Below are 24,377 nucleotides of genomic sequence, written 5' to 3' on the forward strand. Positions count from 1 at the left end.
ACTGTTGAGTAGTAATTTTCTGTGGGTTTATCACCACAAGAAACAGCTTTCACATAATGTAGACTTCTTTTCCCCATTGTTGAAAAATATTGATTTGTGCAGCTTAAGTATGACATATTTTTCATTAAAACAGAGTTGGGGTGAGATAAATCATCCGATATGAGCTGATTATAATGTTTTCCCTTCTTTTGTCTCCTGTGCAGGATTTCAGTCATTCTTCCCCCTCACCTCCTCTGGCCTGACAGACGCACCAGCCCATCACCATGAACTATCTTCGCCGGCGCCTATCAGACAGCAGCTTTGTGGCCAACCTCCCCAATGGCTACATGATGGATCTGCAGAGACCGACTCCTCCTGGTTCATCCACTTCCACGCCTGCCTCCCCGGCCACAGAGAGGCGCCAGCCCCCGAGCATGCCAAGCCAGACCCAGGGCTCTGGCTCTGGCTCTGGCTCTGGCTCGGGCTCTGGTACAGGCACAGGCACAGGCTCAGGCTCAGGCCCAGGCTCAGGCCCAGGCTCAGGCTCAGGCTCAGGCCCAGGCTCAGGCCCAGGCTCAGGCTCAAGCTCAGGCTCAGCTCCAGGCCTGGGTGCAGGGAGCTTCCTCAGCTCCTTCTCCAGCGTGGTGAAGAGTGCTCAGATGGCCCAAAACGTTGCCGCTGCTGCACACGCCAAATCAGCGGCAGCATCAGCCGATGGCGCCGCTGCAGGAAACAGTCAGCCAGCCAAGCCTGTCATACGCAAGCCCAAGATCCTGCTGGTGATTGATGATCAACACACAGACTGGTGAGTGGAAGTTTCATGGGGTTAGCGTGTGTGGAGGTGGCTCGCTGAGCACATAATAGTCCGTTTGCTGCATGTTTTATAAACCCTGCTGCTCATATCCCCCCAAAAAAATCACACAAAGCTGTCTTATAAATGAATTGAATGATGCAGGATTTGTTTCACATCAGTACATGGTTCAACAGAAAAATAACTGAACTGGGAGTTATCTTCCATCCGGTGCCAAATTTGCTCCAGTTCAGTTTGGCTCCAGTAAAAATGTCCACGATCACAAAGAGCCATGAGCATTTTAGTTCACTTTCTCTCTTCACCGACTGGTCGTAACATCTCTTAGTATCTGTGTCTGGAAAATAAAAGATGACAGCTTGACCTTTGTTTCCAAAGTATGAAACGGAATAATTGAGCACTTCTTTTCAGTCCTTTATCTCCAGGTTTTGTTTGAATGAACCTGTGTGGATTATAGCTGTTGGGTTATGAAATAACAGGTGTGCTATCATTTTTTACTTTTCAAAATGATGTTCTGCATATACATGTGTTTTAAGTACGTAGCCAGAGGGAGGAGGATGTTAGCTTAGCTTTGGGCTGCTACACACTAGAGGATTGTTATAGGATTCAATAACGTGGGAGACCACAGACATGATGACAGATTTAACCGATTTTTAATCATATAATCTTCAGAACACACACACGGGTTGATCCAGAGAACTGAAATCTCACAGAACTTGCCTGATATTCTTCTTCTTCAGTTTTTTTGTGTGGAACACATTCATGATCAAACAGGACTTCAGAAGAAAAGTCAGGAGGAAGAAGTTGTCTCCCGGCTAAAGGGGGATTTATATGCTATTTCTATCTATTTGTGTATGAATAACAAAAAACTACCACACATCCCCCATTAGCTCAGACTGGAGCTAGTTTAGCCAAAGCAATTTTTATCATTACAAAAAAAAAGTTTAGTTTCAGTTTCAAAAGGTGTGAGAGGTTGTATTGTTAGGAACAGACTTGTATGTCCTTGGCTTTAGCCGAGTCAGGCCACGGTTCTTTGTGCTGGAGTAAAAATTGTCATGGTAACAAGAGGAAGGTCCTAATAAATGAGCTTTAATGAGGAGAGATGACTCCATCTTTTACCCACGACACACACATGTGAGAGGCTGCTATCAGCTGCCTTTTGCTGCCGCTGAATTGATTTCTTGCGCTGCCGGTGTTTGTCTTACTGAATCGATAAACCACTCTTCCATTTCATGAATTGTTATTCTGTAGCCTGACATTTGCCGGTAAATCGTCCTCGGCGAAACTGTTATTAGCTATTTCCAGCGCTTTGAATTTATTTACTGAATTAGTGGGGATCATTATGAACCAAAGCATCTGTATCTGCGGCTCAGTGGGGAGATTAGGCCTCGGTCTAAATATGATCACTAAATTAAAGCACCCCGCTGTCAGCCGTGTCAAAGCCACAGAAATTGCTCTCAATTTTCTGAAAAGCCTGGCGGCCTCTTTTCTTAATGCCGGCTGGCTGAAATCCCAAATGGGCCCCGTTCCTCTTCACATCCCGGTGTGTCGGACATGATTCATCAGGGGATCATCCTCCCTCTGAAGCGTCCAGGCTCATTCAGACGCTGTGAGGGAGTGTCCTCACTCTTGAGAGAACAGCAGGGGTTGTTATTCACCTCACCAAACTCAATTACTTAAAAGAGAGAGTAATGGAGGCTTTGATAAGTGAAGGGGTCGGTCGCTTTTTCAGCAAATGAACAAGAGGAAAAGTCCTTTTTGTGAAGCTGTTATGGTTGCAGCAGCAAGACATGTACAGTATAATGTAATACAGTGCAGCACCTCTGCAATAAATCCTACCTTTCTGGACCTTTTAATGTTTTATGCCTTTTTTATGCCTCTACGCCGGCGACAGCCAGTGGCTTGAGGCATTATGTTTTCGGGTTGTCTGTCTGTTTGTCTGTGCATCCCTCTGTCCGTCTCACTCATGTGAACATGATATCTCAAGAAGGAAGTTCTTCAGATTCGGTAAAAATATTCACTTAGACTCTCGGATCCTTCTGAGTGGCCAAAGATCAAGGTCACAGTGTCCTCACAAAATGTTTATTGGCCCTTTGAACATGATCTCTCAAGTCTGCCTTGTATGAGTCTAAAAAAAAAGTCTATGTAGACTTGTTGGCAGAGGGATACAACTACGCAGCTGTAATTGTGTTTTTTCTGACTGGGACTAAAAGATCCTTATTTATTTATATGGTCATTTATGATGTCATAGTTGGTGGTGCTTTTTTCTTGAATTGCACTATATCGTAGTTGATTACTATTATTTTGTTCAACTATAACTCACATAGGCTCCTTTCACACTAGAAACCTGTTCTTAGATTCGTCTGAAGGGTGAAAGAATCCTCTCTGTCCTCTCTTTTATTCAATGCAGAGTATTCTATCGTGTCTTACAACATGCCTGGTGGGGATGTTTCACATTAACTTTTCTCTTTTGAGAAAGGTTCATCAATGTTATGCAAATGTCATGGTCATGTAACAACTTATCACTGTTGACATTGTTTTATATTTATATATAGATACATATATGTATCGCATTTAAAAATAATGTATATTAAAGATCAGCTTGGATTAGATTGGATTGGATTTGTTACTCGGACTGTTCCATATTTTGTCCACCGAGTGGCACTGTAGCTCAGTGACAGCTTCACAGAGAAATGCTTGTCACCTCTCATGCTGTGTTTCTTTGGGGAAGTGAAGGGCTGTGACCAGCAGATGGTGATGTCTGATAACATCTGAGCTTTATCTGAGGTACTAGCAGAGTTTGAGTGTACAGATGATCTGGAATCAGCAGCAGCTCCTCTCAGTAGAAGCCAGATGTTTTTTTTTACACTGAAATGATTCTTATAAAGAGTGGATGTTAATGTTAATCTCCATCAGTCCACATGTTTTAGTGGAGTTGCGCTGTGTGTCCATATTAATGTAAATGCTCTCACTGGAAGAGAGCGAGTGAAACCGAACTGAGCCCTTCATCCTTCATCCAGAGAAAGCTGCACCTACCTCTGTTTAGTCTCATCAACCACCCTGGACTGTGTGACTTCAGGGACGTCGTCCTAAAGCTTTGCTGGAGCAGATGTGCCATTTAAACAACGGGCAACTGCAGCTTGAAAGTAATAATTATCACCGGCATTGACATAATTATGCAAATCAAGGTCACCCCTCTCAAACCTTAGATCATAGGACTTCAAACTGCGAGGGGGGCCTCCCTATAGAGGTGTGCAGGAGAGTTGAAGGTTATGTGCAAAGGTAGTGATGGGAAGCAAAGACACTATGAGATGGATGCTTGTCGGTTCTCTTAAAACAATCCAAAGTTAATTATCTTACTTTGACACAGTTAACAGTTGTAGCAGCAGCAGTGGCTTTGACACATGGTCCATGAAGGCTGCACAATTATTTAAAAGACTTACTGGGTCATAAGTTCCTTAAACTGTCAACACACAGTCATGATTCACATATTTTTAGATTTAGTGGGACTTACACTTTTCAAGGATATCATTATTGCTGATGTGCATCACAAATAAATGTCCATAAACGCACTTAAAATTGAAGAAAGGGAAAATGCTTCCTGTAAATCCAGAGTTTACCTGAGAATCATGACAAGTAATCCAATGATCTGTGTCTATGCATTGCCAATCCTCCAAAATATAATAATAATAATAAACTTGAAGTCACAAGTGCTTCACAAGAGGCTAAAACAACAATAAAGGAGCAATGGAAATTGAGATATAAACCTTTAAATCCATCCAGAGATTATAAATCGTTTCACAGTTTGGGGGCATGGTGGTCTTTACTCACCTATCAGGTTCAGGAAACCAGAAGACAGACAGCTGATTTAAGATGGCGCGCATGTTCATAGGGAGTTATTAAATCCTTGATATATCCAGGGGCTTGGGTAGTGTAAAGCTTAAAAACTCATCAATCAAATCTTAGAATAAAATATTTAAAGATAAACAAATATAGGGGCAAAGTTGTCTCAGTTTAGTCCTTGGAAACCTCTTGGATTGCAAAAAAACTAAAAAGAACAATAGAATTGATGGCAATTATATGGACCATCATTGTGAGAGAGAAACGTTAATACCTTATTTCAGGAGTAAAGTACTGCAGTGTAAGCCTTGCAGCACAATTTCTGCCTCATGGTCATTTTAAATTGCTCAAAAAGTGTCTCTTAATCCGAGTCGCTTCCCTGACGGTTAATTTGTGTGACATAGGAATGTCACTGATACTCAGAGGCCACTTCAGAATCAGAGGTCTGGTGCGAAAGAAGCAGCTAAACAGTTAATGCTCGGCCTCCTGAGACAAGTGCAACTTGTAAAAAAGACCAAATATTTGGCTGCTGCTTTGGCAACGTGTCTGTGTCATGGTGTCAGCCTTCTCTGTCACAGTGTTTGCTTTAGGAACAATGTGAAACCTGCTTTTGGGACAACGGAGTCCTCTCGCTGCTGTGGATTTAGGCACATTGGGAATTACAGTAGGTGAACTGTGCAATGCTTCTCTGGTGAAATCTCTGCGCAGGGCTGCTGAAAATAAATAGTTCAGATCAAAATCAAACCACACTGGCCAAAGTTGTAATTTATTTTATGGCCCTGTAGTGATTCCAGATGTAATCTTGTTTTTTTATTTTTAAACCACTGGGCAAAGTCTTCCAGGAGTCAAACAGATGTGCTATGTTTTTCACATATTTCCATAAATCAAAACTGGGGTTCTGTCGTCCATCTGTAGTTACGGCTTTGACTTGGGCCACAGTAGCCGACAGAATAGTTTCTATCTGGAGGACAAACTGATCAACAGCTTCAGCAATTTGTAAGCATCCGCCAACACATATTCTCTGTCAGGGCCTAAAGAAAACCACACAGCTACATTTGATCTGTTGCAAAGAGGCTCAATTTTTGTCCTTCAGACATATGAACATGCATCAAAGCAGAAAGAGAGGAGGGTGTCCGTCCGTCTGTCCATCCCTGCTTGCCTTTGGGTTGAATTTCCTCCTGGGCATTCCAGCAGAGAGGCTGAGGTCTCTGCGGAAACGGTGCTCTGTCTTGACAGGCTTGGCCTCCAGCAATGACTGATCCACAATAGCAGTACACAGCACTGAGGCAAAGACTCCGAGAGCATCACCGTCACCACCAACAATCCCTCCTTTTCTCTCTCTGTGTCCCTGTGTCTCGCCTCTCTCCCTCGCTCTCAGGCTGACATGTGCGACGCTTTGCCAAGAAGCTGTCCATCTGTTTTGCGCCGTGTTCTGAAAGATATGAGCATCCGATTGCTCAACTCAGCCCTTCTTCGGCAAAACACGTTTAGTTCTTCGTGTATGTCGGCAGCTCTGCGTGATCCTCTGCTCGCTCTGAGCCATTTGAAGAGGGTTTTAATTTCATGTTTAGTCTAAAGCAGGAAGCCCACACACTGCTGAACGTCTCAAGGGCAAAGAAGAGGTGGAACATCTTCTTGTGGCTTCGCGAAAGGGGCAAAAGTTCATGAGCTGCAAAGTGCCAAGATTGCACAAGCACTTTCTCAAAACTTACTTAAAAGGGAAAAACAGCTAAGTACATAATCAAGTGTAGTCCCCTTAAGTCTCGCCATTTCTTTTGATCATATCAGAGCGTTTCCTGATCCATAAACCATCACATCCCATAAATCTCTGGTCAGACTTTGGTGAGGCTGCAAGGGATGGTGCTGGCCTAATAGCAGTCCTGTAGTGATACTTTGTTTTCAACTTTTACCACTGCAGCAACTTTGACAAAAACTGAGGGAAGTTATGTGGGGCTCAATCAACTTAAAATTAGTCGAATGTTTGATCGTCTAACAGACTGTGAAACCCTCTTTTCAATGTCAGGATCATTTTAATAGATGCAGAGCTTCACACTGACTGCCCCACATCCCGCTCCTCACCAGCCAAGTTGACAATTTTGTTTGTTGCAATGGTTCTAACAAATTATAATTTGCTCTCAGACCTAAGCAACGTTTTAGAATCTTTAAGTTCATTGTTTTTGTTTTATGGGCCGTGATTTAATTCACTTGTTTGGCCACTGAAATATGAATTTAAACCACAGTGTGTATGGAAGAGATGGACAAAGCATCTCCATTTCCTCCATTTATCCAGAAAGCCAAACTATCCCGGATATGAAAGCTGGCATCTTCACGTTTAGAGCCAGTAGGCTAGCGATTAGGGTGGGGGGGCTGCAATATCTAGGTCCCACTGATGCCCTCAACCAATCGTGAGCCAGTCTCAGCTGTCAATCATGACATTCTCCCCATTTTTGAAGCATCAAATAACTGATTAAAAGTGGCCGAAAAACTCATTTAATAACAGAAGTTATCGATGGACAATAACTATCAGTTCAATTATAAACAAACTGTTTCCTAATACTAGAAACCATGTGTCCTTGATGGAAGAAAACATTAACTAAACCAACACATGTAATACTTTATTTTATATCTTTTGTAAATACTGCAGTATTAGCATAACATCAAGTTTAGAGTGGATGCAAATAGGAGCAGTTGGTTTTTGACTCCATTTATGACTCATACACTTTCTATTAGTGGTCCAAAACAGGACATTTTCTCATGGTTAAAAAGTAAAAAAGGAATTCAGCTCCATGGTGTTTATTTAGTGGGCGTGTGCACGACTGGGAGAAGGAAAGCCCGGACCTCTTTGCGGAGCTAAATGTTTATGTTGAAACACGCGTAAAGGGCTTGTTCAAACCAGAGGGCCCGGCAGCCTGTAAATTAGATTGATCACTTGGAGTGACGACATGTTTTGCAATATATTGAAATGCATACCATTCATTTTTTTGGGAAGTGAGCATGAAGGCCCCCGCCTCATGCTTCATGGTGGCGGCGACGGTGGTCCAGGGTGAGAGGGGGCATTGCCTGTCTAGTATGTAGGTCAGTCATGCCGAAGATTCACGGCTTCCAAAATTACAGAGAATGAGACGGCAAGGGACCCAAAACGTTTAAGGTCCAACAGCTGGGAGATGTTAACTTCAAGATCCTCCTCAGTGACTGTAATGAATGATAATGAACGGACGTAAAAGGACAGATGTAGGGGGATGAAAAACAAATAGGCAGACATTGGGAAGACAAGCGCAGGAGAAAGGAGGCTTTGTTTGGTGAGTGGCTCTGAGGACAAACGCTGCAAAAGCAAAATGTGTTTAGTTGCGGGTAAGTTGAGAGGCACTCTAAATCCCCAAAACAGCCTGGCCCAGTAAACCGAAGGCCTCGAGCATGTCCTCAACTACACACAGCTCCAGCCTGAAGCCCTCAACAGATTGTTCACTGTCCCTCTCCTGTGAGGGGTGAGAGTTCAGTGCTTGTAAAGCACTGGGACACAACTATAGCAATATAATGGCTTGAGAATGTGTGTTAGAGAAACTTCAATCCACAAGCTAACACAGGTCTACAGCTTTTAGTTCTTATGTCACTGTCAAAATACCATGTGAGTCAAATAGAGGGTAAATATGTATCTGTTGAGTTTTGGTGTTTCTCCAAAATAAAACTTAATTTCAGCCCTTTACTCTGAAAGGTTCAGCTCAGTTAATACCATTGTGGAGCAATAGTTACGGCCTTACATGTAGATAATGAATAAACAATGACTGTGTTACTGTTGCGTCTACCTAACAGAAGGTAGGAGCAAAACCTTGAGAACTTGGGAAAGCTTGAGTTTTTGGGCCGAGGCAAAGTATTATTGTCACTGTGAAAACAGTTGGTGTTTTCATGCCATTAATGGATCCAACACATTTTTACTTACAGCATGGTGGTCCACTACATTGTGAAAAAAAGACTGCTAAAGGTTGACATTGTGGGTGTGCCCGAATAAAGGGTTAGGACGACCATCATCTGATGATGTATTAGCCTCTGGAGGCAACAGACAATATTTTGGGACTTCTGGTGTTGACAGCGGATAGCAGGGCGAAGACTCGTGTTCTGTTTGCTCTACACCGTTTACAGTCTGACAAGTTTCTATAATCAGGCAAGTCGAACCTTTCTCCTCACAAAACACAAATAGTTTTGTAGATGTTTTAGGTCCAGACGAAATTGTGGCTTATCTCTGGTAACTTCTATCTGCATATGAATTCAGCGTAGTTAAAAAGCAGATAACTAATGAATTTCGGTCAATGTGCTCTCTCTCTCTTGCCTTCACAAAGACTTTTTACCTGTGGGCAACCAAAGCCTGCTCAAACGTGATTGGTCAAACTAGAAACGGAAACCAAAAGGCCTCCGGCTCCAAAATCATGCTCTGTTGCTTCTGCACATTCACATGCAGAATCTGTTGGTAGAGAATGAACATGCCATAAGTGCCAATATGAAAGACATAAGGATGAAATTCAGACAGGACTGAAAGTTGGTGCCAGTTGGTGGGTCCACCTCTTTAGTCCGGATAGCAATGTCTCAACTGTTATTGAATGGATTGCAACATTCATGGTCAGGGCATGAACTGTAATAACTCTGGTGAAGCTGTAAGCTCCCTCTCTGAGCCGTTATCAGGTCAGATGTTAAGTTGTTGCAACACTGGTTCACGACCAAATGCCTGTTAAACTAATGAGATTCCCAGCTGTACTTTGTGTTTACTGCCATTGAGCCAATGTTAGGCAACTTGCTAAATGCAGGTGGTGAACGTGGTAAACAATATATGTGGTAATATTGTAAAATTGTTGTACCGAAGAACAGCGGCCTCACAGCACTGCTAGACAATGAAGTAATGGGAAATCCAGCCAGATTTGACCCAACCCAGGGGGATAGCATACAATATATCTCTTGGTTTGTCTCACAGACAATACACAATGTATATAAAGTTGGATGATGTTGCTCCACTTCATCTTACACAGCAGTAGTGATCGTGGTGTAGAGCCATGTAGTCCTGCTGATACACATGATCGACCAATTGCGAGTAATTCTAAGTGGTCAATGACGTTTCAAATTGCTTTTATATCATCAAATAACGAATTAAAGCTAAACTTAGCAAAACTTGAACCCTTGAACAAACAGTGTGATAAGAACAACCTAAAATGACAGTAAAATCTATAATCTGGACTTGTTTGGGTCTATGTCTAATCTGCTAGCATGAAGAACCAGGCTTTAGGACCTACACTGAAGCCAGCCACCAGGGGGTGATCCAGATGATTTGGCTTCACTTTTGGGGGTTGCTGTCTATATCCATCTTTATATACAGTCTATGTATAAGGGAGTGCACAGGTTCAGACTGCAAACTACAAAGAAATCAGAAATCAATGTAACTACAATAGATGTTCTCCAAACGCCAAATAAATTAAGCCACCAAGGCACATTCATGTCACATATTGCTGCAAAGAACTAATCACAATTTTACTGTTGCCTTATACTGAATATTCTTGTTGAGTTTGTTGAAATCATGAATCTTAGCATCTAGAACATCTACTTAAAAATAAACTCTGATACGAACTCATAAATATCAAGGCAGCAGCTTCACCTTGCCCACAAACCACATGTCAGAATATCACAGGAGAAAATAAAAACAGAAAGACTAACCCTCGATCATCAAGTTCCTTTTATTAAACGCACTTTATTTCACAAGCTATTCTTTGCCAAGGGATTCTGCTCACTAGAAGCCCTGCAAGGTCAGATTCTGTAATCACGGAAAATATGAGTCATTATTTTGTCCGTCTCACAAGGTATTTTGGAAGGTCTGTTGAAATTTCAGCCCTCCTACTATCAAATAAACAAAAGGTTATTTTAAGGTTGTTTTGACTGTTGGGAGAGTTTGCAGCACATGCACAGTACTGTTTGTGCAGGGCAGGAATCCACATGTTGATGTGCACGTGTGATCCACACAGAAATCTATGCATTCTCTTTATACTACACCCTTTGAAACTTGATTTCCATTGTTTAAATGACACATGTGCAGGACTCAACCTAAATTAAAGACTCTTAATCTGTATGAAAATCTCATTTTTTGGCTGTTCCTGAACGGTTTGTCTCTTTTTTCCAACGCAGGGCGAAGTATTTCAGAGGGAAGAAGCTGAATGGAGAATACGAGATCCGGGTGGAGCAGGTACAGTACATTTAATTATTCTGTCTAATGAAATATTTGAATTAATAGTTTAAAAGCTATAAACGTTTCCCGACATGTTTTAAGTGCTCTGCTTTCCTTTAATTGATTAGTACTGTGAACTTCATAGGTTAGTCAGAAACCTATCCTCAGGCTATACCTGCCACTGGCTTTCATCAAACGCAATGAGGTTGAAATAAAGATTGTAAATGAAAGTGACATGAAACATCTGGATCGCCATAAAGGCCTCCTCCATATTAATTAATGGGACATGGACCAAACTAGGAAGTACACAAGTTTGCTTTCAATTACGTATTTGGCGCTATAAAAACAAACGGAAATATAACTGACAGCTGAGACTGGCCCCGCAATTGATCAAGCACGTGTTTTGGCGCGACCTCAAAACCGCAGCTCCACACCACGATCCCCACTGTGCAGCCTCTGGCTCCAAATTATTTGGGCTTTATCTTTGTAAAGTGGGAGGAAGTGGAGATGTGTCATCCATCTTTATATCCAGTCGTGGGGTAGAAATTATGCAATTACAAACTCACCAAGTGACAATGCACAACAAGTGTACCAGTATGAAAAAATAGTTTCTTTCTATATTGCAACACCATTGTGCATCATCACTCTTATACTTTTCCACTTATGATTTTTCTTTTTCGAATTTTAAGAACTGTCCCAGTGAGATGAGGCTCCTTGTGAAATCTAGACTGCGGGGAATTTGAAAAGTGGCTACCCTGACCTCTCTTATCCAATAAGTGTTTTGATACATCCTTTCAAAACTTTATTCAATTTATCCATATTTAATGCTAAACTAAACTAAGCTAATCGCCACCTGGATCTAGCTCTAACAGACGTGAGAGTATCAATCGCCTCATCTAACTCTCAGCAGGGAGCGAAGAACCATATTTCCCCAAATGTAGCTTGATTATAATTCTGCATAATTCAGTGTGCACACAAATATGTTTATAAGTCTAGACACGCAGTATTTACGGTGTGTAGATAACACACGTAACTGGTGGGTTATACATCTGCAACCCATTGTTGAGACTGGAGCTGTCTTTGAAATGGAGTGGTGGGTTTTTATGGGAGAAGGAAAGAGGGACCACAGAAAGTTGGACCGGTGATTTTACAGCCTCATTGCTCGACTCTCTACTGTTGTGGTCACATCCTCTCTCTGGGAGGGGTGGCAGCAGGAGTGAGTCCAGATTTTTCTATGAGATGTGATTTATTTTTGTATATATATTTTTTTTTTCTTGAGGTGTCACAGTTATTGAACCCCAATAAAAACTGGCAGAGTTAAAGAGGCCCCTGGAGTTGATGTTGTGGGGGACCATACGAGTCCCCCAGAGCTGTGCTAAAAGGCCCACTGACCTACTTACATCTTGTTGGCTCCTCTTTCCCACATGCCCTGCGCACTGACGCTAACAAGTCAGTTCGCTAATTGCCTACAGCAGCCAGACTCCTCATAGGATGTGTGTGCACCTCGCTGAGAGCCTGAGGAAGATGGAAACCCAATCTCTGTGGGAAAACTAGGCGACATGCTGAGATGAACCCTTTTAGGGGATGACAATAAAAGCAGAGAGGCCCGTTGCACTTTCTTCCACTCTCTTCAATCCCATTTTCTTGCTGGCTTTGAAACATCTCTACCCAGCAAATTTCAACGCAGACTTTTTACAACAACCTGCACCGATTCAAAAACAGGGCACCGACATTGAACTCACCACAATCTCGTAGTTATTCTTACCTGCTACATGTTGTGCTTTTTACATTTATGTTTTTTTTCCATATCTTTTTTCAAGAGTGTGGTCTTTCAGTTTGAGGGCAGGACTTATTGATTTCTCATGCTTTCACTCAAAACGCTGCGCTTGCACTCATATAGCCCCTGCTTGTGCTCAGATTTGCTCTTCTTGTGCACTCAGATATTTTTTTAGTTTTTTAGTTTTTCCTGCGCTCCAGTTTCAGCTCATCTCCTCGCACTGATGCTGCTTCTATGCGCGCATGAGACACTCTTCTCTCAGATCTCTCCTCTTCCGCTCTTGGATTTTTTTGTGCAACAAGTCTGTCAAATTCCCATCCAATAGAATACCAGGTGTAGTGTTGACAAATGAAATTGTAGGCGTGAGTGCATGAATCTGGTTTAAGTTATTGCCCATACAAGACTTTTTTTTGGGGGGGGGGGGGACATTGAACTAACCTTTGCAACCTGTCAACTATCATCTTCATGCAGTGTGCCATCTGAAGCAGCGCTCATAAGCCCCAAACCATCATCATAACTCTTCTCCGCAGTGCTTGCTGCCATATAAGGTACAATCTGTGGACTCACTGCAAGCATGTCATGCTGCAGTGAGGAGGGAGGCCTGATGCCAGTGTGCAAGAAAGAGAGAGAGAGAGCAGCTTTGATTCTCGGATGTGATAATTCATTAAGGCTGCCCTGCCACCTCTACCTCACGCAGCCACTGCCCCATAGCAAATTTGCGAGCCCATTGTTGTAGCTCATTCCCGCTCATTTCCATGACCCACTTTGAAGTTTCATTTGGCAGACGCCCGAGGTCCCGTGTTCACCGGGTAACTCTTTTCTCTTTTTTTACCACTAAACAGAAGCTCATGGGAGCACTGCTGGTGGTTCTTTGAGCTCTTCTGTTACGAATAACAACACAGCTTTTTCATCACATTAGATTAAATATGTTCAGTCCAAGTTCTGTTTTTACAGTTTGATGACATGCAACCAGAAATGTAACATCAGATCTCATGCTTGAGAATTCAGAGCCTGTGACTCATTTGCATCATGAGATAAATATATTCTCTTGTTGTTTCTCCTGTGAACATTCCAGTAAAAGTTTGAGCAAGTCTTACAGTAGAGCTGTATAGTCATGGGAATGCTAAAACGTTAAGGTTAAGCTGAGAAGTTATAAGATCGTAGCAGGAAAATATTTTTGTAAAGTTATTGTTTATTCCTACTTTGACACTAGTCTGACAATTGGCACAATAAGGGTTTGATAATTGAACATCAGAATTTATAACACCAGAATAAGATCTGAGGAACAACTGGTGCAATTTTAAACAGAGCAGAAAGGCCTGATGTGTTTTCGTAGTAGTAGACCAGAGGTTTTGTATCGTTTCACCCGACTGAAGGGCAAACAATTTAAATAACTTTCACCACTACCCACACACTTTTAAATTGATTAGCATTTATTTTGTATTAATGAATAAACATGATATAAAACATAAATTGAAGTTTATATTTGGTATCTGGTCTATTACAGGAGTATTCAGGAGTAAACTTGATCTACAGTACCTACAGTATAATTTCAGTTATGAGCAGCTGAAAAACACAAACAAATATTTTGATTAAAAGACCAACTCTTCACATATGTCTGTAAATTTTGCCTCAAAAATTAGGATCAGAAAAATGAAGGAATGACAAGTGGCAATATTGAGATAATGTGCAAGCGCACTCTGACAGTAATGTCTGTTATAGACTTCAAGATTGCCAACACAAAATATAGATCAATGTATAACCACTGAGTGTATCAAATTTAGCTATTTTAGAATTAACCTTTTAATTTCTATGATGACAAATGTGACAAAATCCTAATGTAACATCACTTTAAGTGTTGACCCCAGTCTTCTGAATGACTCAATGTGCTATTTTATTGGTAGAAATTTCCTTTCTTTATCTCACAGTAGGTGGCTGAAGATAATTCAGTTTAACCAATTTGTAATCTTAACATATCCTCCCCACTTTGTTCTCAGACCCAGAGATTTGGTGTGTGTATCCAGGCTAGTGGTGCGTTCCAGAGAACCAGAGCTTAGAGGATTAGGTGTTGCCTCCCATGCCTTTCAAGGGTCTTGGATGTGAGTAACACAGTGGCGGTGGCCCCTTCATGTTGTCACCCAGCTAGCGATGCTGGGCGTTGTCAAAATGACGGCGGTCTGTTGTGAATATTCTGCAGACAATCTGAATGTTTACAGGTCGGAGACGCAGCAATCTACACGGCTGCACAAATGAGTCAGTTAAATATGAAGAGGCCTGTTGTTGGTGAAAGAACAAGGGCCAGTTCTTCAGCGTTGCCGGACCATGTGTGGTTTTGGGTCGCGCGGGGGAACATCTGCTCGACAGGCGCATGACCTCAGCGCTGTCCGCGGTCCTTTCTGCTGCAGTCATGGCAGCGCACAGGCAGTTGGCTGTATGTTATCCGTAGCCTTTTTTTTGGCTTGTATTTGCCCATGACATAGAGCATCTGGGTAGAAGTTAGCTTAAGACAGATGATTAAGATTGTTCCTCTCAGACGTTTGACTGACCCAGCTGCCCTCGTGCCTTCTGTTGCCCGACTACATTTAGCATCTGTCATACATTTTAGCGTTTAATGCCTCAATGGATTATTTCACTGTTGTACAAGGTGGGAGTAATTAGCTGCAAATACCTCTCTGTGGTGCATATGAATGGTCCACTGTACCTCAGACCTCTCAATTGCATCAGTATGTGATTCTAGCAAGTTTATCAGGAATTACTAAAACATCCAGACATGGTCAACCAGAATGCATCTGCCCTGCAGACTTCACCTCATGTTATTTCACAGTTTGCCAGACAACTTATGACACATGCGCTACAATGTGGGACTTGTGTAACATTTCCCATTCAAAGTATTTTTATCTCGGCCAGGTTTGTGTTTGTCAAAGTTTTCCGCGCAGGAAATAAAGAGTTGAGGAGGTGAAAGGAACACATAATGTCCCAGAGAAAAACATCTATTTTCAAATGAAAGGAAACCACGTAATAAGGAAACCACGTAATACGAAAACAATTTTTATCAACAGCCCCTCCACCGGGGACCAACTATCAGTGGAATAAAATCAATGATAAAAGGATTATAATGATCATCTGTGGAGAGGAACAATTAGTAAAGTTAATTATGGCTCAGATCTGCATAGACAGATTTTCTTACTGTGCCTTCAGTGGCTCCTTGTTTTAGCTGCCTTAGAATTAGAAATCCTAATGATCATCACAAAGCATTACCATAAAGTATATAGTACTTTTAGTATTGAATCTTTATGTGCTGTCTCTTACAATCAGTGTAATTCAGACTATGTATAGAGTATCCACAGTATAACATTCCCATATTTTAATTGCATCTTGAATGAATGAATCACCATTTCAATTGCTTTCACCTCTCACACCTTTAATGACCCCTCAGTTGCTTTCCTCTCTCACACTTTAAACTGACAGTTTAAATGTTTCTTTCTCTTCCACTTTAACCTACAGTTGACCTGCTTTCACTTTTCATTCTTGAAATGAGAACTCAACTGCTCTCATCTGGCCGTTCACACACATGGACTTAAAAGCTGGGACAGTGAATTGTGAGTGTGACCTGGTGTTGCAGAGTTGTCCACCTCAGATACACAACCTTGTAATCTCAGGCATCATTGTTGTATTAAAACAGTTTGAACAATAAATAACAGGTTAAAAAAAACGTATTACAAACAGAGCTTTTCTGTAGTCACGAAATAATGTGAAACGGGAATTTAACTACCTACTGTTGTGCAGCAGCTACATTTGAAAACTAGAATAGCTCTCAGTAGAGTGCTTACCTTCGCCAAGACAACATTCCCCTTATGAAACCACATTTAAATGTGCTACATAAGGATTTTTATATGGACCTGCACCAATTGCACACACTCATATCAAGCAGATACCAGATATGATGCCAGATTTGTCAAAAAATGTTGAAAATGTCAAAAAACACCTTAACTCACAATGTTAAAGAAAGTGCTATACAATTCCTGGATCAGCTCCCTGATACAGATCCACGCCAAACTTTAATGGGTTCTTTCTTGGCTCATGTCCCACCCTTCCAAGTTTTTTTCATTCATTCATTTGGAGTCTATGAAACACATAATTCATCTACTTCATATGACAATTCAAACCATTTTACTGCTTCAGCTCTAACCAACACTTCAACTTCTTTTAGTGCTTCAAATCAGAATGTAACTCCTGTAGTATTTCAAACTGAATTAGAATTGTAACACATTTTTACCTGTTTACAGTGGTCGAATACCTTCAATGCAAGCATTGCAACATTCTGTTTTTATTAGTTGTCTCGTTGCTCAGAATATTTAGCAGCAAATTATATTTGAAATGCAGCTTGACCAGTCCCTCCAAGTTGTTTTTGGGCGAAAGGACCAAAGATCCTGTTTACTATTTGACTCAGGAGCAAACAAAAGGCACCATAACCACATGAATCTCAGTATAGACAGTAAGTCCACATCTAAAAATACTCACAAAGATTCCAAATGAGCTACTGTCGAGTGGTGTTTACTGTACCGTCCACAGGTTCACTTGACATGGCAGTGAGGCCAGAGTGCATGCAGTGATAAGTGAGGCTGGCTCGGAAATTGTTCTTCAAAAGCTCTTATGGTGCATTTAACTCCAAACCCATGTGTCAGGTACAGGGTACTGTCTATCAAAAATAATAGATAGTTTGGATAGCACCACTACAGAGCCCCTTAAATCCATATCTTGTGTGCACAGGTTATTATCTTGTGCAAGATAAAGAAATATTACCTGTCAGGATCTATAAGGGCTCCATAATCTACCTGTCTAAGGTGCTCCTTTCTTCTAAATAGATACATGTATGTATATTAGCACTATGTTAGCATTTCCATCAGCCACTCTCCTGTGATAGAGAGAAATCATTGTGTTTCACATAAATGAATTAGGTAGCAGTGAGCCGTAGGAGTGACAATGGCTGAAGCTAAAACAACAGACTGTGGTTATACCTAATGGCAACCATGCTGTGTCCTGTGAGTGTGTTCATGCTAACAGGTCAGCTGAAAACCAGCCTCAAAGCAGGTCAACAGTTGGGGAAGAATCAGCTCTGGAAGCAGTTCTTCCATGTATCACTTCCTGTTTTCCTTTCCCAGGCAAGAGCTGCTCCAAGACAAGTGTCTGAATGTGTTACCGTGATGGTAACCATGGCGCTGTGAAAAGCCTCCTGTCCTGGCTTCTGGGCCTGTGCCCCGCACCAGCCACTTCATCCATTACCGCCCAATGACAGTAGCTGTAAGCACTCCTCTTACCCAGAACCAGCCAATCAGAGGTGAAGTAGACTGCTTGGCCCTTGGCCAAAATGGTGCCCGCTCTCTGGCTGTATCTGGTCACAGCAAAAGTCACCGTAGGCCTCTGTGTTTGGGATGGGACTTGATGAGGAGATAGGATTTGATGAGGAGATGCACTGATGAATGATATGTGTGTGTCTGTGTTTCACAGTGCGTCTGGGTGCATTACTCATTTAAGAGGGCTTTTTAGCCAGGCAAGAGCTGCTGAGCACACAGATGTTTCTTTCAGAGGTGGGTATCAGTAGAGAGGAGCTGAGAAAAGGAAGGGAGCCAAGTGCATGTCCTTGAGGCGCATTGAGTTTGAGTGGCGCCTCGTTGTCCCGTAAATAAGATTACGGCATTTACTCGCCCCCTGCTCTTCCTCTGGGAGAGCAACACAATGAATAAAAGAGGTTGGTGTTTTTTTTTCTCTCTCATTCTTTCTCTCTTGGCAAAAAAAGCTAGTTTTGTTACGTTGGCGCATTCTTTTCAAAACCGAATCACTCCCCCATACAGCGTTTACATGGGCCAGGGCACTAGATGAAAGGGAAATTTATCTCTGAAAGAATATTGCTGATAATATTTCCTTTTCATGGAGATGAAAGCCCATGTAAAGCCTGGTAAAGCAGGCTTAACGTCTCAAATGATGATCACAGTATATGAGAATGTGTAGATAGAAATTGCCTTAATTTGCCATGGAAATTGGCAGGAGATGGGTTGAATATAGGGTCAGCTGGAGGATCTGCTTCCATCCCCATCCATGCTGTTGTGTGTGGAGGCTGGTGAGTCTGTATGAGGCGTGTTGCACTGCCTGAAGCATACAAGGTACAGCAGCATGTCATTTAGACAGCTGCTCTTTATCATGCTAGCTGTGAGGTTTCTGTACAAATCACAAAATATTCATTAGCGAAGAGAAGAGAGGTTTGCTGAAGATTCCAGTGCAGTTATGTGAATTCACAGATTTTCTTCGTGTCTGATCACTCGGGGGCAGCGTTTTGTTTTGGAACCACCTGACTCTTTATTTATTAAATCCTATGTTCACTGGCTAGTTGTGGAAGAGAACTGTGGGACTGGAACAAAATAGTACAATCGTGCACGGTAAAACCAAAACAATGAGCTTTAAGATACTAAAAAGCTCAGTGTAGTCAACTGCATATATGTTCTTATATTAAACATCGACCTCTGACTCATTACTAATAGAAATATATGAATTAGTGCGGCTTTATAGCTTAAGGCTGATGTACCACATTAACTGTCAAGTCTGAAAAAGCTCATGCGGCGCCCTATCGTCCTGATTGGGAAGGAGAAAGAAAAAGGACATCCAGCCACTTTTCATTTTGAATGTCAGAATTTACAAAAGCACAAAAAATGTTTAGAATGCAAAGCAACTACAAAGGTTTCTTTGATCAGTGATTGAGCTTTTACTTATTTATTTATGTTGTCAGCCTGGGATTTAATCCACTGACCCTCCAGTCACAAACCTATGTCTTTGATTAGATGACTACCAAAAGCCATTAGCCATGTGCTGTACATGTGTGCTTCCCTCAAAATGCAACACATCCTTCCAGAGGGAATTTGCTCTGTCAATGTCCTTAAGAAGTATTTGAAAAGCATAAATCATTGTGTCCACTAACAAAGTTAATGTCTTATGTAACTTTTACAAAAAAATTCTGCTGGAGCACAAAAACACACATTGGGATTGTGTTCTTCTCTGTTCATGTGACATAAATATGCGTGTATAAATATATGTGTATTCTATGTGTCAGTGGATGGGACACAGACCAAACGAAGCCAAAGTATGTGTCAAATACATTTTTCAGAGGTAGTTTCTAGTCATTTTAGGGCGTTGTTATCGCACTGATGCTGTAAGTTCGGTTTTAATTACATATTTGATACTATAAAAATGGGGCAAAATGTCATGATTTACAGCTGAGACTGACTCACAATTTGTCAAGCGCCTGCATAAGCACATGTATAAGCGTATGTATAAGCGTATGTGTAAGCGTATGTGTAAGCGTATGTGTATCACTAGCAATAGCGGCCTTTTGTTGCGCTGGGTTTTGTTCCTCAGGCTTTACCCGGGTTGAGTCTGATGAGTATGTTGGGTGTAAGCAAGTGTGATGCCCCCCCTTGGGTACTATCACTTTTCAGCTGCTTCTATGTTTGTTTGAGTTAATTTGTTTGTATAACTTTAATATTGTTAATGGGTGTACTTACTTTAAAAGAGTATAATGCCCCCGCCCCCTGTAACATAAACTTTTTTCTCACACTGCATTTTCCCTCTTGTGGTAAAGGGCCGTCATTATTGTGGCAGAAGAAAAGCTCATGTCAGGAAAGCTAAATTTGGCTCGAGCATAAAAAACTGTTGATTTCTTGACCGCAGTGACAGTCATTAGAAAGAAAATTGAGTTGTCCCTCGTTGGTCCGCGTCCATGCAGAGAGTCTATTCCCAGAAATCAACTGTCGCCCCTCCTTTCGAGGATCTCTGGGAGTTTGACAGACTCATTAGGTAGCCGGGCTACAGCCTTTCACAAGGCCCTAACTGTCCGGGAGGCCACAGACTGGGGATAACTTAATTTGCCTCCTCTCGCAAAGTCCCTCTGTTTTTGTGACTCTTGTCCTTTACTATCAGCTTTACAAATGCAAAGATATAAAATGAAGTGAAATAATCTATTGTAGGCTTTCTTGTAGGTATTTTTCCTGTTGATTATTTTTTTTTAAACAATAATCTGTATAGATCATTCATAAGTCAAAGTGCTATTCATTATTTAGAATTTTATTTAAAAAAAGAAAAGAAAAACCTTTTAATGTTGTTGTCGTATGCATCTTTTCACTGGTGGTGTTTTCTACCTCTGTGTTCCAGGCGGAGTTCTCAGAGATCAACCTGGCCTCCTACGTCAACTTGGGATGTATGGTGGACATGCAGGTCAACAAAGGTGGCAGTAAAGTGGTGAGGTGAGTTGCTCAAGGCCCGACACAGTGCTCCTTTCCTTTGACGCATTTCCCCACGCAATCTGTAATCTGCCTCAGTGAGCCTGCACAAAGGCTCCAGTTCTTTTCTCTCAGTAGCATTGGACATGACTCTGTGTAAATATAACACTGCTTGCACTCAGAGAAACCAAGACTGTAATGTGATTATGCCAGTGAAAAACCTAAAAAAAGACTTCTCACCCACTAGTTGCAATCTCAGCAACGAAGAGGGCTAGTTATCTTTTTGGTTTTTTTAATTCAGTTTTTATTGCACTTATTTATACCGCTCATAAAAAACTGTGTTATTTTTGAGTTTGACTGCTGTGCTGATGCATCTGAAATTAAAAAACAAAAAAAACCGTGACAGTGGCAGAGGTGGCCTCTGGCCAGACAGCAGCTCCTGTTGCAGCAGCAGTTCAACACGTGGAGCTGGTGTTTAAATAGACGGCTCTGTTATGTGAAGTTGCAGCTCAAGGGGATCGCTGATGATCAGCTGATCTGGGTGGCAAAGATGACACCATGTTCCTGTCTGAATGTGACTAATGCTTTATTTACCAAATCAGTAAACAAGATTGAAACGTCACGCTTTTATTTCTCATCAGCAGATTTTCCACAACAGCAGGCAGATTTTCTTCTCCTGCAAAAAACTCTAAAAAGGGACTGCATGCTCCCTGTCCAACACCAGACAGTTAGTTAACAAAGTTAATAACCAGCGAGTGAACACAGCAAGCAAGCACAGCTTCATTTATATCATTTCATTCCAGGTGGACGCACAATGTGCTGCACAGATTGTGAGCTACCACAGATGTAGCAGCTACAAAACCATGTGTAAAATAAAAAAGTAAGACATAAAATAATAGGGGGTCAGGTTGAAAATAAAAAAAACATTAAAAGAAATTATAATAAAAGATGATATACTAAATAAAATTAGATTAAAATAATTATAAAATTGAAAAAAAGACTATTGAAAGCACAGCTGAAAAATAAAGTTTTTAGTTTAGATTTAAAAGACGGTAGTGTTGGAGAACACCTAACATGATATAGTAGCATGTTCCAGTGGCTTCAAGCGTAAAAGCTCAAAGCACTTTCACCAGTTTTTGTAAAGACCCCAGGAAATAACCAGAAGGCCTGCTCCAGATGACCTAAGCTAAAGAGTCAGATATTTCCGTCATTAGTCGGTGGAGATCAAAACAGAGCTAAAAGCAAGGTTAATATAAGACTGTGCAAATAGGCACATTAACCATCTTGTTTCTGCTACCCCCATGTGGATAAAATGTGTTAATGCAGATTTAACAAACTGTAAACTTCACTGTTTTTTACAAGGAAACTCCTCGGGTCATCTTCTTCCCCTGATTCTGAACATTGAATTATTTACACAAACGATGATAATCAATGTATCTGTATTACTCCATGAATGTCACCAGCGCTTGGTTATTTAACTAACCTATACTCCTTTCTTTAGTACACAGATTCACATTTTTGATGCAGTGACAAAAGAACAATAGCCAGTGATAGTTTACTTGTTCTCGACAGGGCATCAACTGTCATGGCTGAACATGGCCAACATGGTTATATAATATATATTAATAGCCTAAATAGTCCCCTGCTTCTCCAGGCCGATAAGAACCTGACTGGTCGATCAGATGGGCTAACTGGGTCCAGTGTCAGCCCTAATTCTCGGCTGTCTGGAGCGTAATCAGCTAATCTGTGCTCTGGCTTGGACTCCGCAGTTGGACTTGTGAAATAACTTTGTTATCGGTGGAATCAAGCGAGAATAATCACGGACACGGGCAGTAATGCGGCCGATATTACAATGCAGCCCGTTGTCAGATCTGACACTGAGGTCATTATTGTGTGTTGAATATTTTTGGAGATACTGCTGCAATGACAGGAGCCAAATTGGATGCAGATGGTCCAACTGCTGCCTTGTTCCCAAACACTGATATTCACTGCCAACTTGCTGTGGTTCAGTTTGTCGTTTAAGACTCTGAATTGGACGACAGATAGTGTTACCGTTCTTTCTCACAAGTTCTTTGATTGGCTAATGACTAACAATGTATGGTGGTTAGAGAGCCATGTAACTGGAAAGTCTAAAGTTTGCTATGTTTCCATCAGTTTCCTCATTGAGTTCGACACCTGGTCTTTCTCTGGATTAAATCGTTGGCTAAAACCTCTAAGTAAGAACTAATTACAATCTGTCCTTGTCATAGATTATTGCCAATGAAAGCTAATTATTTCCTCAGCAATGTGTTTTATTCTCAGCCAGGAGAATGCCGTAATATATCCACAGATAGACAGAGGACAGATACAACACTTATTTATCATGCTCTCTGTCAGCTTACATTTTGCAGTGTGTGTGTGTGTGTGTGCGGGTGCATTCATGGGAGGATTGCATGCAAACGAACTCTTCACACTGTATATGTATTTACAACAGGTTCCTGCTTTTCCACGAGTTCCTCTGGCTGTTGTGTTCACAGCACGGTGACCTCTGACCTCTGTCCACAGGCGTGCTCTCTGAACACGTCTCCTCAGCTGACTCCATGCAGCGGCACACTTTCTCACACTACTGTGGTTTCGCAGTTTCTTCCACTTGTGTCATGTTTACAATACATAACAAGAAATGAATCTACTCAATAGTTCAAGATTTAATGAGATGACTAAAGGGAGCTGCAATCTTTGATTGGCTACTATAGCATGAACAGCTGTTTAATTCCAATTGCACACAAAATGTTCTGTCATATTTCCTTTTTTTAATTTCAAACATCTGTCTCCAGTAGTGGAGAGCAACATTAATGTTAACGTGCAGAGAACCTCCCGATGTGTTGTGCATGTGTGAAAGGCAAACTCTGGGTAAACTCCGTAATCCAATTATCCGGGTTTTACCCGCAGGTCATGTCTGAAAACGGCTAAAAAGAATATCAACCTTTCACGATCACATTCACACCTACGGGCCATTTAGAGATGCTAATCAACCAGGGCGCTGTGTGTTTTGACTGTGGGAGGAAGTAAGAGTAGTAGAGGAAATCCACACAGGCACAGGGAGAACGCCACACAGAGGCTCCTGCACTTTTATGGTTTGTACTGATAAAACTTAGCTATACGTAGCATTACCTGTGACTGTTACAGAATAAAGACCAGCTGAGCCCCCAGTGAAGGTTTTAGAATACAATCAGAAGCTCAATATAGTGTGGTTGTTACATAATATAAATACATTGAATGGTGCAAAAGATTTAAATGTTTTTTATCCTTTGGTTGACAGCAGGGTTTGTGGTGGATGTGTTTATTTTGGCTTCATATTGCTACCATCTGCCTCTTCTCACAGATTTGTCTTAAGCTACTTTCAGACATGCACTGAATTCTGGGGATCCTCCACAGTTTCTGCTCAGGAGGTGTATGTGTGGAGTGTATCTCCGGAGTTTCTGGTATAAAGTCCGCAGAAGTCGATTTGAGAACACAGGAGATCAACAG

The 24,377-nt window shown here is 41.5% G+C and overlaps 1 protein-coding gene across 1 annotated transcript in view; it reads left to right on the forward strand.

Moving 5' to 3' along the window:
* Nucleotides 1-24,377, forward strand: part of LOC117757480 (synapsin-3-like) — a 100,362-nt gene that overhangs the window by 11,453 nt on the left and 64,532 nt on the right. Inside the window, exons 2-4 of the mRNA XM_034578674.1 lie at nt 204-784; nt 10,787-10,844; nt 20,803-20,894. Of these exons, the coding sequence (XP_034434565.1) occupies nt 264-784; nt 10,787-10,844; nt 20,803-20,894 (671 nt within the window). The 5' untranslated portion in view covers nt 204-263. The remainder of the gene's footprint in view (nt 1-203; nt 785-10,786; nt 10,845-20,802; nt 20,895-24,377) is intronic.

This window comes from Hippoglossus hippoglossus, chromosome 23 (assembly GCF_009819705.1).
Source record: "Hippoglossus hippoglossus isolate fHipHip1 chromosome 23, fHipHip1.pri, whole genome shotgun sequence".
Taxonomy (NCBI): domain Eukaryota; kingdom Metazoa; phylum Chordata; class Actinopteri; order Pleuronectiformes; family Pleuronectidae; genus Hippoglossus; species Hippoglossus hippoglossus.